The 17,718-nt window shown below is 38.4% G+C and overlaps 1 protein-coding gene across 1 annotated transcript in view; it reads right to left on the minus strand.

Annotated features, from left to right (window-relative positions):
* The window catches only part of KCNU1 (potassium calcium-activated channel subfamily U member 1), a gene marked incomplete at both ends in the record, with an annotated part of 136,943 nt that overhangs the window by 79,536 nt on the left and 39,689 nt on the right, over positions 1–17,718 (minus strand). Inside the window, 9 exons of the mRNA XM_079726827.1 lie at positions 882–933; positions 1,273–1,370; positions 1,510–1,599; positions 5,073–5,141; positions 5,512–5,624; positions 9,877–10,029; positions 13,346–13,415; positions 14,499–14,581; positions 15,624–15,729. Coding sequence (XP_079582953.1) covers positions 882–933; positions 1,273–1,370; positions 1,510–1,599; positions 5,073–5,141; positions 5,512–5,624; positions 9,877–10,029; positions 13,346–13,415; positions 14,499–14,581; positions 15,624–15,729 — 834 coding nt within the window. The remainder of the gene's footprint in view (positions 1–881; positions 934–1,272; positions 1,371–1,509; positions 1,600–5,072; positions 5,142–5,511; positions 5,625–9,876; positions 10,030–13,345; positions 13,416–14,498; positions 14,582–15,623; positions 15,730–17,718) is intronic.

Genomic DNA, 17,718 nt, shown 5'->3' on the forward strand with positions numbered 1-17,718 from the left:
AGGTCACAGAAGTTGACACTTACAGACCTCAGGAACCAGTAAGGGGGACTCTCATGAAAGGATGCTTGGCTGTCCACTACGAGAATACCATGTGGTTAGGCAAGTTTTCTCCTGCATTTAGATAGAATACTACCGGGGAGAAGAGAAGAACCTTAGAGAGAAGGAGAGCCCTGAGAGTAAATTCAAATTCTGAATTAAGTTTAAATGCTGAAACACTGGGATTTTACCCAAACAACCTTAACATACCTGGAAGAGACTAAGTTTCAAACCAGAAGTGACTAAGTTATCATGAATGCTCGAAATAACTTTTCTCTTCCTGCTTTGAGTGGTCAGGGTTGTTGGTGAGCTACCGAGTTCAGCTTGAGCAAAGGGGGAAGTTTCATTTCTTCATCACTGTGCCAGAATGAGTACATTGTAAGCTCCTTACAATCCATTAAGGAAAAGAGTACTCAAGGAATGGTTTTGTTTGCAACACTAGAAGAAATGATACTTATGCTGGTGACAGAGGTGTTAGCTAATGCTACAATGGCAATCGTATTGCAATATAAATGTACCAAATCATGTTGTACAGGGCTTCCCTGGTGGCGCAGTGGTTGAGAGTCCGCCTGCCGATGCAGGGGACACGGGTTCGTGCCCCGGTCTGGGAAGATCCCACATGGCGCGGAGCGGCTGGGCCCGTGAGCCATGGCCGCTGAGCCTGCGCGTCCAGAGCCTGTGCTCCGCAACGGGAGAGGCCACAACAGTGAGAGGCCCGCGTACCGCAAAAAAAAAAAAAAAAAAAAATCATGTTGTACACCTTAAACTCATACAATGTTGTATGTCAAAGACATCCCAATAAAATTTTAAAAAATAGAAATGGTCACGAGGGGGTATCCTCATACCCAACGAAGCAGTCAGATACAGGCTGAACTTTTAGACTGAAGGTGGGAAGACCTGCGTGACGTAGAGAAAAAGCAACAGGCTAATCATCAACATGTCTGGGATTGACTTGGAAGGTGCCTCCAGCTGGCTATGTGACTTTGGACAAAATTACTAAATCTCTTTCGGAGCTCATTTGCATGGCCCGTGAAGGGATTGAACTAGAGAACTGTAAGGTTTCTTCCAGCTCTAAAAGACTGATTCTCAGGTCTTGGATGCCCAGTGGGGAAGCATCTGCCACTTCTTGGCCAAGTTCAAGTGGACACTGTCTTTTAAGAGATAGAGTCCCTCCCCTTTCCTTGGCCACACCCCCAGAAGCTGGGCTGAGGACAGCCAGACAGAAAGCGCAGTTACCTGTCCTGTGTCGAGGATTCTTGCTTTCGCAGCTACATTTTCCAATTAGCTCGGGAGTATACACATCACTGTGACAGACGGCACAGTAAAAGAAGGCTCTGGACAATGAAAGCAAATCAAGAATGACTTATGTGAGGCTTCACGCTAAGGAAACACGGGGCTGACTCAGTCTGCCTGCCATTAAGGTGTATTCACTTTAGGACTTTCTCCCCGTTAAAGTAATAAAAAAAATATTACCTTCTGACATCCTTTGCAGATTCAGCAATAAAGAATCCTAGTGTGTTCTTACGGAGCTTAACTTGAGCAGGTGGATTTAGTATCAGCCCACTGGAAACAGAAAATAATACAGTAATTTTCCCCTCCAATTTCTGGGGCAATATCTGTTTTTACCAAAGGATTCTCTAAGTTGCAGAGTTAATAGGACTCAATCTCTTTTTACTGCCAAAATTTACAGTAGAAAATGTGAATCTGACTACATTTAATTCATTGACTGCTGCTGAATATACTGAGGGGGTCCAGGTCATAACCCAACTGCTGAGCTGCATACGCTCCCTGGACTGTGTCCTGCATCAGAAATGGTCAAACCAATTCAGATGCAGGAAGCCTTGCTAACTTAAGCTACCCAAGGCCAAACAGGCCAAGGCCTCACGGTTGCTAGTCTTCCGGTCATCCTAGTGGTGTACTAAGCCTTAGGCTATTTGTCCTTTAAAATTAAATTCATCTAATTAACTAGCTGGATTCAAAAGTTCCTTTTAGTTGCCTATACAATTTTTGAACTTGTTTATCTCTGACTTCAGTTTTGTGTATCTTGACTGCAAGATTTTTGACAGCAGGAACCACATGAATTGTTTCTATTTCTACACTACTTGAATATTTTGATTGTCTATTTTATTATGGTTTTGTGTGTTGGAAAACGCTGCCTTATAAACTTCATCCATGATATTTTTTGATAGGGTGCTCCACTATGACTATCTGAGTTCCTCACATTTCTCCCTGCTGGTCAGGATCTCCCGCTTTCATTTCCTTTCATTCAGACCTCCAGCATGGTGAGGTCTTACAACCCTATACCTTCTCTCGCTTCGTTTGTGGGTGATCAAAGTACTTCTTTCCTCCTTTAAAACACACCCCTCCTTTCGTATGCACACTGGAAAGACATCAAGTCTTCCTTTGGGCAAAGCTTAGTCTGTTGTTAGGATATTCCAAAGTAACGTGCAGGTGTCAGAGCCTTACAAAAACAAAGAGCTTGTGCAACAAGAGATCTTCAGCTCTATGCCAAGAGCAAAAGATGCTGAAGAGCTGAGTTCAAGCAGATGACTGCATGAGACATCGTGTGTCACTTTCTGAGTACTGACTGACTGACACTAACATGTCATTGGAATCACTGTTTTTAACTTTGAAAAGGAAAAGACATGGATTTGTGCCTCCCCTGCCCCAGTATCATCAGTTGATATTCACTACCTAACAAGCATATGTTTACATTGTATCTTCATACCTCCTTTTTTTTTAAAGGCAGGGTCCTCTGAACTCACGTTAAATGCTTAGTTATGAAGACACTGTCGTAATAACTTCTCTGGTTGCATTTGAAAGAAGAGGTGAACATCTTTCAAAGAAGTTATGGCTTGATCCTCCCCCCGCCCCCTTCATGAATCACAGCCAGCTGCTCTACTAGAGAACGCAGGCCACTGGAACTAACTCAGAACATTCTTTGACTGGGGTCAGATCCAGCTTCACCTCTTACCGGGCGACAAATTATTCCCTAAGACAGATCCTGAGGATTATCCAGAGCTTTTGCACATCTTAAGAGTCTAGTCAAGTGCATCAATTAGAAGAAAAAATAAAAGGTGAGGAAAAAATAGGTTTTCCCCTAGTTTTTCAATATACTTGCCTGAAGCCTAGCTTTGAGATGCCCTACTTCCTTCCGTGTACAGTGACTGTGGTGGACTTAGCATAGCCTGGTGATCAGAAGTGCCCCCAGAGTAACTCACATTCTCGCTTGGCCCCTGGGTGTGGTGCAAGCTTGGGGGAATTATGTAACTTTTCTTGGCTTCTCCTCTGTACAAATGGGGCTAATTGTACCCTTCTTACAGCACTGTCGGGAGGATTCGGGAGTTAATGTAAGTGAAGTGCCGACAGCAGTGTCGGTCATGAAGTAGCAATCATGTAAGATTGCTCTTACCAGTATCTTTGCCAAATCAGGATTTAATTCTTTTCATGCATCTGACTCTTTGGTGAGAAACCAAAATTAAATCTATGTTGGAGCAGCTGCCTCTTTTATTGGAGGTAGATGTATGCTAGGTAGTAAACAGCACCAGAAATTCTTGAATATATGTAGAACTTAGTTGCTTATTCATGTTTCTGGTCCACAATGTCCTGACAGTCATTCTAATAAAGTTTATAGAAATCTAGGATGTTAAATGTGGAAAGGACATTAAGAGCATTTGGTATAACAGTTTCTGAATGCCAGTGAATAAAATGACTATATCACGGGGACTCAAAAAAATTCACAGATTTTGGTTTTATAAAGTCCAAAGTGAGGTTTTGAATTCTATGTTTTTCAAACTTTGCAAATAATTCTGATGCATAATCCAGGTCACTGAAGGCCAAAAATGTTAAAACCTGATCAAGTTTCGGGCTGGTCTGAAACCCAAACTACCTGGCTCGTGAGGCTAAGATACCATCCTCTTTACTCTCACCTATTTCCAGTAGAAAGGGCACTTGTACATGGGTTTCGATTTCGAGATTTCCATGAGCACAGCAGAATTGTTAAATAAGATTCAGCCAGCCACATGGCACTATTCTTTACTCTCCTTAAGCACTTGCTCTGTACTGTATCCCACTGACCCCTTTGGCTCACATACCTTCTACATCCTAACTGACACACTGTTTCTTCTTTCTAGCCTTTCGTATACTTTGTAGTCCCTCTGATATCATTCAAAATTATTGAATTTTGACTGTTTCTCTATGATTTTAGGGTTCCTGGTAATGTCAGTCTTCGAGCTGGAAGGGGTCTTAGGGATTAATTAATGTGACTGCCTCCTTTGACAGGTGATGGACGCTTCTCTACGGCCACTGGGCTGGCAATTCATAATCAGGATCAGAATCTAGTCTATTGATTCCAATTTAATTCAAGGTAGTTTTCCACTAAAAAACACAGAAGCCAACGTAAGTGTTTCTTGTTCCCCATCCCACTTAAGCCTCACTTTTTATTTTTCAGCATCTTTTATCTCTATATCACTGTGGCTGATTCTGGACTTTCTTTTTTATTATATGATAACTTCTCTTACTTCTTATATTACTCAGTATGCATTTTCAGGAAATGCTGATGGTCTGATAGGTTATTTCTTTCCTTTATCAACAGCACACTTTTCCCAGCAGGCCAAATTCCCATTTTTCCATATTTTGTGGATTAGTTTCTAAGGCTAGAGTTTGTGGGAATATTTTTACCACAAATAATTCTATTTCATGGTATGGTTTCATGGTCAAGACTTACAAGATCTGGTAATATACCAAGGAACAGATCTGAGAAGGTGACCATTTCTTCTGTCTCCTGATCATGAGACACAATTGGGGCAAGGCCATAGGAACAAAGGCAGAGCTCCTGCCCACCCACTAGGGTAACCATTCTAACCTCAATCATTAGAGACAGTATTAAATGCACCACAGCAGCCTGGGTGCCTTGGAGCCTGAGGCTGGCTCTCAACAAATAGCAAAAAGCTTAGTTACGGCTGTATGTTTGGAAAAATCTTAATCATAAAGATTCCCCTCAAAGACTCTGAAGCAATTTGAAGTCTCGTTGGTACCAGTAACCGTGACACACGGACTTGTGTTCGATGGCTATCAGCATGAGGTGCATCTTCACAAAGCAGAGCCTGGGAAGGAAGACAAGCAATTGTGAGGCAAGAGAGGACAGCGGAGCACCAGTTCACAATAATACGATGGACACTCTGTGCTCTGTGCCTGGGAGGACACCACCCCCTCCGCAGAGGGAGAGCCTCTCAAATATGGAATGTTCACTTGAAAGTGAATCCATCCTGGAGTAACGCAGAGCCAGTGCACCAACTGGGACAGAGATGAACCTGTCCCACACAGACTGTAAACCTCCAGGCTGCAGACACTCAGACTTATTCATCCTTATACCTTCTGTGTTTGTCCCTGAGCCTGGTCTACAGTGAGCCCTTTGTGAACACTGGGGAAAGAATGCATTGCACGAAAATGAGGAAAGTGTTTCCCTTAACTTACCGGCAAACATCAGGAAAGCTCATTCCAGCAAAGTCATCAGAGAGGCGTTGAGTCAGGATTTTGTTCTTCAGGCCGCTAAAGAAATGTTTCTGCCAGGGCTCTTTAGGGCAGACCTGGAACACACAGTCAGACCACATGAGGCACAGTGATGTGGAAAATGGGATATTCAATATACAAATTGTGTATTCTGCTCAGCACCAAACCAGTACCCATTGCATTCAGGTTCCAGAAAGGAGATTTGTCCTCGTGCTTAACTAGAGAAATGTCAAAGGAAGAACAAAAACTCTAACATACATCTCAACTATTTCCAGAATGAAGTAGGAGCGTCACGACTTAGTTCCTCCCCAGATGGCATCCACGCCTCCTGCTGGAAATCAGTTCTTCTTTCAATAATTTCAGCAAGGTAGACTGGTTTTTGAGTCAGGAACAATAAGATGGTAAGAATAATGTGGAATCTAACTTGTCTCCCCCTTAGATATGGCTGTTTAAGATTTTTTTAAAGAACATATTAGTTTTCTACTCATTGCCTAACCATATACCACAAAGATGAAAATATTCATGACTTCTGCTCAGTATCAGAACCCTTCTTGGTTTAAATAAACTCAAAAAGCCATCCTGATCAATGGAAATGAGAACGTAAGAATCAGGGCAGTGGTAGGCTTCTAGAGAAATGGGGGATGTGACAAAAGGATTTCTCTCATAAAAAGCTAAATGTTGTCTAACTGGGGGGCGGGGGACCAGATGTTGCTGAGTAACTCATCTCTGACGTCTGTGTAAGACCCCCAGGGATTCTGTTTTGCTCTATTTGCATCCTCCTCATCCTCCTCCATCCACAGCCATAAGAATCACCACCACGCTGCTCTGATAAGGCACGACTGGCCCCTTAAAGCCCACAATCTCCAATGAAAGCCTGGAATTCCTAGGAACTCAGAAACACCATGGCAGTGGAGAGTTAAGGCCAGTTCAGAAACACTCCTCAGATGGCCATCTTGTGGTTTAGGAAGAACAAAACAAAAACAAACACACAAACAAAAAAATTGTGCCCTGCTAATAAAAAGGACCACCTCTTTCCAATACACCTCATCACTGTCTCAAGATGCAGCTGACTCTCTTGCATTTCCCCCCTTTCTTAAAGTCCTCTCCCGGTGCAGTTCAAGTCACGATGTCCTCGTGACCAAAGAAACTGGCTTAGTGCTGCTAATCCAAATGTTCCAGGTTTTGCAAGAGGGTAAAAAATAACCATAGAGATGATGTCCTGAGTCAGTTTTTTTTTTGAAATAAAGACTTACTTTTTATTTATTTTAACATCTTTATTGGAGTACAATTGTTTTACAATGGTGCGTTAGTTTCTGCTGTATAACAAAGTGAATCAGCTATACATATACATATATTCCCATATCCCCTCCCTCTTGCGTCTCCCTCCCACCCTCCCTCTAGGTGGTCACAAACCACCGAGCTGATCTCCCTGTGCTATGTGGCTGCTTCCCACTAGCTATCTATTTTACATTTGGTAGTGTATATATGTCCATGCCACTCTCTCACTTCATCCCAGCTTACCCTTCCCCCTCCCCGTGTCCTCAAGTCCATTCTCTATGTCTGCGTCTTTATTTCTGTCCTGCCTGTCCTGCCCCTAGGTTCTTCAGAACCATTTTTTTTTTTTAGATTCCATATATATGTGTTAGCATACGGTATTTGTTTTTCTCTTTCTTACTTCACTCTGTATGACAGACTCTAGACAAAACTAAAAATAGAACTACCATATGACCCAGCAATCCCACTACTGGGCATATACCCTGAGAAAACCATAATTCAAAAAGGGACATGTACCACAATGTTCATTGCAGCACTATTTGCAATAGCCAGGACATGGAAGTAACCTAAGTGTCCATCAACAGATGAATGGATAAAGAAGATGTGGCACATATATGCAATGGAATATTACTCAGCCATAAAAAGAAACAAAATTGAGTTACTTGTAGTGAGGTGGATGGACCTGAGTCGGTTTTTTAAAAATCAGAATGGGAAACAGGATGACAAGATGGATTTTGGATTTGGATAGTAGAATCGGGAGCATGAATAAATCAGTTAGATTAGATCTAATCTAAATTTAAGCTTAAGGCAATTCTCTGTGCCTAGAACCAACTGGAGATGCTCCTCAGACTACGATTTCTCACCATATAATCAACATAGATCAACAGAGTCAGAATACATGGCATTGACCCAAGGCTTTCTAATCTGACTGCCCAGAAGTTTTACAAATATTCACTCAATACCTGGAAAAAATCAGGTTATGAGTAGATTAGCAAGTCTTATTTCATAGATGCAGAAACTGACAGAGAAAGTTTAAGTGCCTAATCTGAACAAAATTGGACATAAGACACTAGCATCCTGATAGTTAAACCTAAGTTAATAGGTTTAAGTAACTAAATTAATTTTAGTTAATTAATTTAACTAATTACAGAATCTAAATCATCAGAGCAGAGTACAACATGAAAAAATCTTGCCCTGTTTAGAATTTCTGAGAGTTTCAGACTTCACTCCCCCCAACCAAAAACTTATCATGACCACAAATCTCTCTTAATTCCTATCTTCCAAAAGCCACGTTATGAATATTGACAGGTGACCATCATCACTGAGGAGGTTCCAACTTTAGATAAACAAACAATCAAAAAAAAAAAAAAACCCCAAACCCAACAAACAACAACAGCAATAAAACCACAACAGGGCAGGTTGTACATCTCTTACCTTCTATATTTCCATGAAGGAGACAAAGTTTTCATATAGAGTTCACACTCTATTTTCTCTAGACACAGAGATTAAAAATCACAATCCTCACAACACATATTGCAGTTATCCTGCACTTTCTAAGCTTACAACACACAGGCAATGTCCTCACAAGCCATTTCCTGGGCTACACACAGTGACCACTAAGTGAAGGTTAAAGCATGTTCGCTGTATCGTCACCAAGGCTCATTCCTACTGCCTGATGGTCGATTTTATTTCTCTGTATATGGCATCTCCTCACATTCACAGGGGGAATTACTAGAGAATGCTGTGGTTTCCAGTTAGCATTTTGCTGACCAGAGTATCTCTTGAATCTTTACCTCTTTTGCTTTTCCTTAACAGCACCAAGGAAGGGACTAGAAAAGGTGTACAGATTTTTTAAAATTTACTGGACAAAGGAAATAAAGTGCAAAGAGAAGCCAAGAAGAAAACTGGGTATAAGAAGAGGCAAATGTGGACGCATAATTAAATGGAGAGAAAGGTGACTCTCTCTGGAGAGGCTTTGGACAGTAGGATACCAGGCCCAGCTGAGAGTTAGAACATCTTTCCCAGAGCATTTCACAGGGAATGGCATTTGGAAGGCATACTATGTGCTACAGTATTTCATCCCAGTAGTCCATTTAGCCATTTATTTTGTCTCAAACAAAGGTATCAAAAGACCTGATGTAGAAGACTGGGAGAAGATGTCTAACAGCCAGAGGCACAGAGCATAGTGGTGAGACTGAAAGTCAGACAATTCTACATCTGCTACTTACTAACTTACTATTAGTTAGCATCCATGACTGGGATACTACCTTGAAATATTGAGGGAAACACAATGTACTTAAAATGCATGACACAGTAGGCATTCAACATGTGGCTACTATTATTATTACTGCATAGAATATCCCAAAATGACCCGGAAAATTAGATTTTAATATTATTTGTAATATTATTTCTCTTTAATGAATATAATTAATTATTATTTCAATTACTTGGTATTTAACATATATTTAAATGTATGATTTCTCCACTAATAACATAACCTTTATTTATATTTCTACCTTCAATAACTCAAAGTGCTTCTACATTTATGAATACATTTACTGTCATAACGTCATGGATTGCTGGGAGGAAGCAGGGTTATGATTTCTTTTTTTTTTTTTTGCAGTACGTGGGCCTCTCACTGTTGCGGCCTCTCCCGTTGCGGAGCACAGGCTCCGGACATGCAGGCTCAGTGGCCATGGCTCACGGGCCTAGCCACTCCGTGGCATGTGGGATCTTCCTGGACCGGGGCACGAACCCATGTCCCCTGCATCGGCAGGAGGACTCTCAACCACTTGCGCCACCAGGGAAGCCCTGGGTTATGATTTCTATTTTGCAGGTATTCTTAGGCAACAATAAGATAAACAACTTCTTCAAGGTCAGTGTGGTACTTGGGACTTCAATCTAGATGTCTCAATCCCTTCCCAGCTCAAGTAGAAGTCAAATCTCATTTCTTGGGGCCTTCTTGCTTCCCTCAATTGTTATTTTCTATTTATGATATTAATTTATGAGGACATGGGGATAGAGCCAAGATTGAACATCAGTTTACAAGGTTACCTTCTTGTCTTGCTCAACAAATAGAGATGTTAGAAAGGTACACAAGCCTGGCACCAAACAGCCTTGGGCGATAAATCCGAGCTTTAATTCAGCAAAGCAGATGATGTTGTCTCCAGTATTCCAGTTCCAGCTGGGGATCTTTGGCAGAAACACCTGTTTCATGGTAGAAAGTAGTAGAAACAGACTTGTGGATACAGAGAACAAACCAGTGGTTACCAGTGAGGAGAGGGAAAGAGGGAGGGGCAAGACAGGGGAAGGGGATTAGGAGATACAAACTACTATGTATAAAGTAAATAAGCAACAAGGACATAATGTACAGCACAGGGAAGTATAGCCATTATTTTGTAATAACTTAAATGGAGTATAGTCTATAAAAATATTGAATCACTATGTTGTACACCTGAAACTAATACAATATTGTAAATCAACTGTACTTCAGTAAAAGAAAAGAAAGTCAAAGATTAGAAAGAAATATACCTCAAGAAAGTTCCCCGAATTTGCAATCATTTTGTTCGCTTGTTTTATGTTTTTGAAATACAATTAACATATAACATTTTATTAGTTTCAGGTGTACAACGTTCAGTATTTGTATATATTGTCAAATGATGACCACAGTAAGTCCAGTTAACATCCATCACTACTGTAATTACAAGTTATTTTTTCTTGTGATGGGAACTTTGAAATTCTATTCCCTTAGCAACATTTAAATATAAAATAAAGTATTATTAACTATAGTCACCATGACTCTTTTATACTAGAAATTTATACCTTTTGTCCCCGTTCCCCCATTTTGCCCACCCCCACCTCTGGCAACCACCAACCTGTTCTGTGAATCTATGAGCTCAGGGTTTCTTTTTTGTTGTTATTCAACATATGAATGAGATCATATGGTATTTGTTTTTCTCTGTCTGACTCATTTCACTTAGCATTATGCCCTTGGGGTTGAGGTCCACTCGTGTTGTTGCAAATGGCAAGATTTTATTCTTTTTTATACTTTTTGAGAGGACTGTGTAGTCTGGTGCTTTTGAATGCAATGTTCTGTATTTGTCTAAGTCATGAGGTATAATATGTTGTCTAAGGCCAATGTTTCCTTGTTGATTTTTTTATCTGGATGATCTATCCATTGAAGAAAGTAGGGTATTAAAGTCCCCAACTATTATTGTATTGCTATTTCTCCATTTAGATTTGTTAACATCTGCTTTATAAATTTAGGTCCTCCTATGCTGGTGTCATAAATATTTACAAATGTTATATCCTCTTGTGGGATTGACCCTTTTGATAATGTAATGCCCTTCTTTTTCTCTTATTACAGTCTTTGTTTTAAAGTCTATTTTGTCTGATATAAGTATAGATTCCCCAGATTTCTTTTGCTTTCCATTGGCATGGAATCTATTTTTCCATCCCCTCATTTTCAGTTTGTGTGTGTCCTTATATCTAAGTTCCTTGTAGGCAGCGTATAGATGGGTCTTATTTTTTTTGTCTATTCAGCCACTCTATGTCTTTTGATTAGACAATTTAGTCCATTTATATTTAAAGTAATTATTGGTAAGTATGTATTTACTGCCATTTGTCAAGTGTTTTCTGAAAGTTTATAATTCCACTGTTCCTTTCTTCTCCTCTTGTTCTCTTCATCTTTGATTTGATGACTTTCTGTAGCAGTATGCTTAGATTCCTTTCTCTTTACCTTATTTACTATAAATTTTTGCTTTGTGGTTACCATGAAGCTTGCATAAAACAACTTACAAGTCTCTTTTAAGTTGATAATAACTTAAGTTTGATCACATCAAAAGCTCTATATTTTTATCCCCACAACCCAAGTTTTATTTTTGATATTACAATTTACATCTTTTTATTTTATGTATCATTTTACAAATGACTGTAGTTGTTTACTACTTTTGTCTTTTAATCTTCATACTAGCTTTGTAAGTGATTAATCTATCACCTTTACAACATTAGAATATTTGGAATTTTCCTATATATTTACCTTTACCAATGAGACTTATACTTTCATATGTTTACCTTTTACTAATTACCCCTTTCATTATAGCTTAAAGAAGTTTCTTTAACATTTCTTGTAAGGTTTGTCTATTGGTGATGAACTCCTTTAACTTTTGCTTGTCTGGAAACCTCTTTATCATTCCTTTGATTCTGAATGACAACTTTGCTGGGTAAAGTATCCTTGGTTGGCAGGTTTTTTTTTTCCTTTTAGCACTTTGAATATATTGTGGCACTGCCTTCTGGCTTGCAAAGTTTCTGTTGAAAATCTGCTGATAATATTATGGGAGTTCCCTTATATGTAACAAGTTGTTTTTCTCTTGCTACTTTTAAAATTCTCTCCTTGTCCTCAACTTTTGACACTTTAATTAGAATGTGCTTGATATGGGTCTCTTTGGGTTCCTTTTATTTGGAACTTTCTGGGCTTTGTGGATCTGAATATCTGTTTAGGAAAGTTGACAGCCATTATTTCTTCAAGTCAGTTCTCTACCCATTTCTCTCTCCCTTCTCCTTTTGGGACTCCTATAATGTGAATGTTGGTCCACTTGATATTGTCCCATAAGTCCCTTTAAGTTATCTTCACTCTTTTTCATTCTTTTTTCTTTCTGCTGCTCTGATTATGTGAGGTCAACACTCTATATCCTGTCTTCAGGTTTGCTGATCCTTTCTTCTACTTCCACTGGTCTGCTGTTGAACCTCTCTATTATGTTGTTTTTTTTTTGTTTGTTTGTGTTTTTTTTTGCAGTTCAGTTATTGTATTCCTCAGCACTGTGACTTCAATTTGGTACTTTTTAATATTTTCTATCTCTCTGTCGAAATTTTCACTTTGTTCATCCATTCTTCTCCTGAGCTCAGTGAGCATCTTTATGACTGTTATTTAAAACTCTCTATCAGAAAAGTAACTTATATCCTTTTCATTAAGGTCTTTTTCTGAGGTTTTGTCTTGTTCTTTTGTTTGGAAGATATTCCTTTGTTTCTTCCTTTTATTTGACTGTGTTGGTTTCTGTGCATTGGACAAAAAAGCCACCTCTCCCTGTCTTGAATGAATGGACTTGTGTAGTAGATGAATCTTATTGTTCAACCCTGCCTTAGCCCTTGGTTGTTTCTCAAACCCTTGTCATTGTCCAATCTGCCTACTTTATTTTTAGTGGCTCCCAGTACTTAAGGGTGTGCCAAGACCTGTCCATGTCCCAAAGGGGAGGATCTCAGTCAGCACCTAGATTCAGAAAGACTGGACTCCAGACCATCAGGCAATAGCTTTTAAAGTATGTAAACATAACTCTTTCCAAATTTACATTTTTATGTAATTAACAATCTTAATGGGGCTCCAAATTTCACCTGCCACTGGCAAAAGCTTTTTGTGTGTAGACTCGTTATAAAGTAATAAGTTCAAATATTACTTAGATGAACTAAGTTCATTTAGTTCTACAGACTAAAAGGGGAGGAGACTGAACAGGCTATAATGTTACAATACCTTGTTATGGGACTGAAGTATCTGTATGATGACTCTGGTATTAGGGTAATAGTTCTTGATAGAGAGTACCCTACAAAAATAACAAATATGCTCATTAGTGATGTGCCATATCCAATGTCTTTATAATATAATTCAATTCAAAGTTAAGTTGATGTGTGGGTAAGCACAGGAAAACAGCACATTATAAAGTTCATTGTTATGATCTTTAATAGCACACACAGAAGAGTGCTACAGTTTTAGTGACTTAGTAAATTAAATCTATAGAAAGGTAAGCTTGTGGTATTAAGAGTGGTCTTCTGGGAGCAATTCTTGAGGAGGAAATAATCAGTTTCATATATTTTAGTCTTCAAACTCAAACACATTAATTACAGAAAAAAACAGAGACTGAATTGTTATCTATAGCTCAAAGTAGCTAACAGACTGTCTAATCCAACTTTCTTATTTTACAAATTAAGAAACTAAGATCTATCTTATATTTACTGTATGTTACAAGTTCTCAGCCTTTTCTTGCTTTTTGTAGAGTCACCTTCAGCTATGTGTATTTATTTTGCTCTGGGGGCCAACAGTTCACCTGGGTTAGGTACAATGGCATTGCCCTTACAATGACAGTTTGAATCTCTTACCACAACTTGAGTTCCTGCTCATAGACAGTTCACAGTTCAAGATGGTAACACTAACCCTAGCCATCTTGAAAATACTGCCAATAGTCAAAAGCACATCATACTGAACCATGCACAATCTTTCACTAGGACTAGTGGAGAAAAACCCCAGTAAATAAAGTCTACGAATAAGGTTCACAAACCACAAAGGCCGTCTTTAGTTTTGAGGGGCTGTTAGTCAGAATGGTGCTATCTGAACAGTTATCAGTTACTCGTATGCTTGCTTTTTAAATTTAGACAGCTATTATCCCTACAGAACTCCAGGAAAGTAAGTGGAGAAGCACATTGACACACAGTAAACTCTATTTTGACTTCCTTTTTCATACATCTGCACAGTATCCGGGGCCAAAAAATAAGGCAGAAACCTGGAATATGATGAACCCTGTGTTGTGATACATGACATCTGTTTAGTCCTATGCATGGGGCTTTATTTTAAAAGAGGTAAAAATAAGACCAGCATTGGAGCATGGTAAGACACAGTGCCAGCTTCTTACCTCATAATGTTTGAAGTGTCTTCAGCATGTGAATCACTGCACAGAGGGTTGGCTATAATCAGGCATGCTTCTGCAGAGTCCACCTATTCTTCAAGATTAAACAGCAGCCACCTTGTTAATTACATACGGGAAATGCTGACGTGTTCCCCTTTGGGGTTTTCTTATGGTTTCATCATACAATTTCCAATAAGAAAGAGAGCACACTTGGGAAGGACTTGTGATAAGGATGTCTTTACATCAGAATCACAGTCCAGCAAATGCCGAAAGAGGCTGCATAGACGGACCAGAGTCTCCAACATAGATGTAGATTGCTTTAAAATGGAACAAGTGCATAATGATATTTTTCTATCATCCAGAAACATGAATTTATGAGTAGTGATGGGTAATAAGATCTTTTTAAGTGACTTCCCGTATATTTATTTACCTTTCACAATAGCAAAAAAATTATTGAAGTGGCTCTTATAACCCCAAGTTGCAGGAAAGAGAAAGATTATACTGTGTTTGTCAATTTTTGCTTCAATTCTTTGTGTTGACTCTATAGATCTCTGCTTTAAAAAAACGGAACCTTTTGCTCCATATGATTGTGCGAAACCTAAAACATGAGAGGAAGTTGGCCTTGATCTTAAACGCAAGGTGTCTAGAGGGTTGGCTGTTGCTCATGTCTTTTAGTCTCAGCCTAATTGGGATCTCTGTTATTTTCCTTCATGCCTTTCCTATCAGAGGGCATATCAGTGTGTTTAGGAGAAGCTCATAAAAGCTGACAGACTCCTAGAAATCTGTCATCTGGTAAGAATCCCACTTGGATAGAAAGATCTAACACACTTCTGCTATCCACAACTTTTTCAGATCTCTTAGACTGATAACATAAAACTGTTCTAGATAGAGAATTTAGTGAAATTATTTAAATATAAATGTAGGTAAATAGTGAGGTCTGCTTGGTATCTGTCAAGAAGGATTTGGAGGTCAATTACTAACATTTCTTTATGATCAGTTTTTAAAGTTGAAAAAGTCCTATTTCCCCCAATTCAAGAGTCTGGAGTAATCCTTCAGGAAGAGCAATGCACACTATTGTCTTAATTGCTGCAGCTCAGGAAAACGACAAGGAGGAAAAGAACTAGATCTCACCGCAACTCGCCTCAGATCCTCCCACTTCAGTGCAGATCCAGAAATGAAAGTTGTATAGGCCATGTAGCACTTAAATATGGTTTCCAATTCCAAAGAAGGAGGGACCCTGGACAAAGAACATAGTGCCAGATACGGAAAAAGAAGATAGGCTTTTGTTTAGAGATTGTTATATTATTTAGTGCACTTAATAAAAACTCTAATCTTCTCTTGGAAAACATCCATCCTCCATTATTAATCCATGTGCTTAGGTGACGTGGATACCACTAGCCTAATTCCAGAAATGGGTCTGAAGCTCAGGGGCAATCAATCACAGAGACATGAAAAAATACAAATCAGATTAAGCAAAAAAAAGGCGGGGGGGGGCGAATTACTAAGAACAAAGAAGTTCAGGATCAATGAAAACATTTCAATTATTCAAAAAGACACAGCATTCTAAAACAACTATGAATTTAATAAAATAGCTTCTAAATATACGAAAAATTTTAACAAAATGAGAGAAATAGATGAATCTGCCACTGTAATGACAGATTTCAATGCATCTCTTTCAATTACTGACAGATCAAGGAGAAAAAATAATCATCAAGTTTGATATTTAGAAATTCTGCAAACAATATTTAAGATATCTAATTTAAATTTTTTTCACCTTTATTGAGGCAAAATTGACAGTTAAAATTGTAAGACAGTTAGTGTACAACATGATGATTTGATGTATGTACACACTCTGAAAGGATCCCTCCCATTATTTAATTAACACATCCATCACCTCATATATTTACCTTTTTGGGGGGTGATGACATTTAAATTCTACTCTCCTAGCAAATTTCAATTATACAATAAAGTGTTATCAACTATTGTCACCATGTTTTACGTTAGATCCTCACAGCTTATTCATCTTAAAACTGAAAGTCTGTACTCTTTTTACCAACCTCTCCCTATTTCCCCCAAACCCCAGACCCTGGCAAACCATCTTTCTACTTTCTGTTTCTATAAGTGTGGCTTTAAAAAAAAATTCCAGATATAAGTGACACCATGCATTTGTCTTTCTCTCTCTGGCTTATTTCACCAGCTTATAATGCCTGCCAGGTTCATCCATGTTGTTGCAAGTGACAGGACTTCCTTCCTTTTTTAGGGCTGAATGATATTTCATATCATTCAAATATATATATATATATATATATATATATATATACCACATCTTCTTTATTCATTCATCCATAGATGGAAACTTAGGTTGTTTCCATATAATGGCTATTGTGAATAATTCTAATTTTCCTCAACAACACACAAATATTTACCAAAATGATAATTTACTTGACCAATAAGGAAAGCCTCAACACACTGCAAAAAAAAAGCTGCTGTACATATAATGACCTCTGATCACAGTACAATTAAAGTAAAAGTTAATAACAAAAAAATTAAAAAATATTCATCATAGTTGGAAATTTTGAAAAACAGACTGCTAAAAATCTCATGAGCTATGAAGAAATTATAATGAAATTTATAAAATTCTTAGAAATTAATTATGTGAAAACACTAAATATCTAAGTCTTTGGATACAATAAAAGCCTGCTTTAGGGGAAAGTTACAACTTTGGACATTAATATTGGAATAAACCCAAAGAAGTAAGAAGAAAAGAGACAATAAACACTAGAGTGCAAACAGTGAAATAGAAAAGAAAAGTAAAAGAGAGAAGATGAACAAAGACAAAGGCTGGTTCTTTGGGAAAAAAAATCACTAATATAATAGGCAAAGCTATAGTAAAATTGATGGAGAAAAAGAGAAGAGAAAAATGACTCATAATATTGAAAGAAGATAAAAATACCTACAGGAAAAGTAGAGATTAAAAATAATAATCAAAGAATACATCAACCAACCAAATGCAACAGCTTTTAAAACTTAGACAAAATAGACAAATTACTAAAAATAGATCTTACAAGAAGTAACTCTATAAGACTATTTAAGGAAATGAAGTTTAGTTTAAAATCTCTCAAAACTAAACAAAAACGAACAGAACACATACACAGACCCACACACTAAACACAATTTTTAAAACCACCAGTTCTAAATGGTTTAGCAGGCAACTTCTACCACACTT

This window comes from Hyperoodon ampullatus (genome assembly GCF_949752795.1).
Source record: "Hyperoodon ampullatus genome assembly, chromosome: 20".
Lineage (NCBI taxonomy): Eukaryota > Metazoa > Chordata > Mammalia > Artiodactyla > Ziphiidae > Hyperoodon > Hyperoodon ampullatus.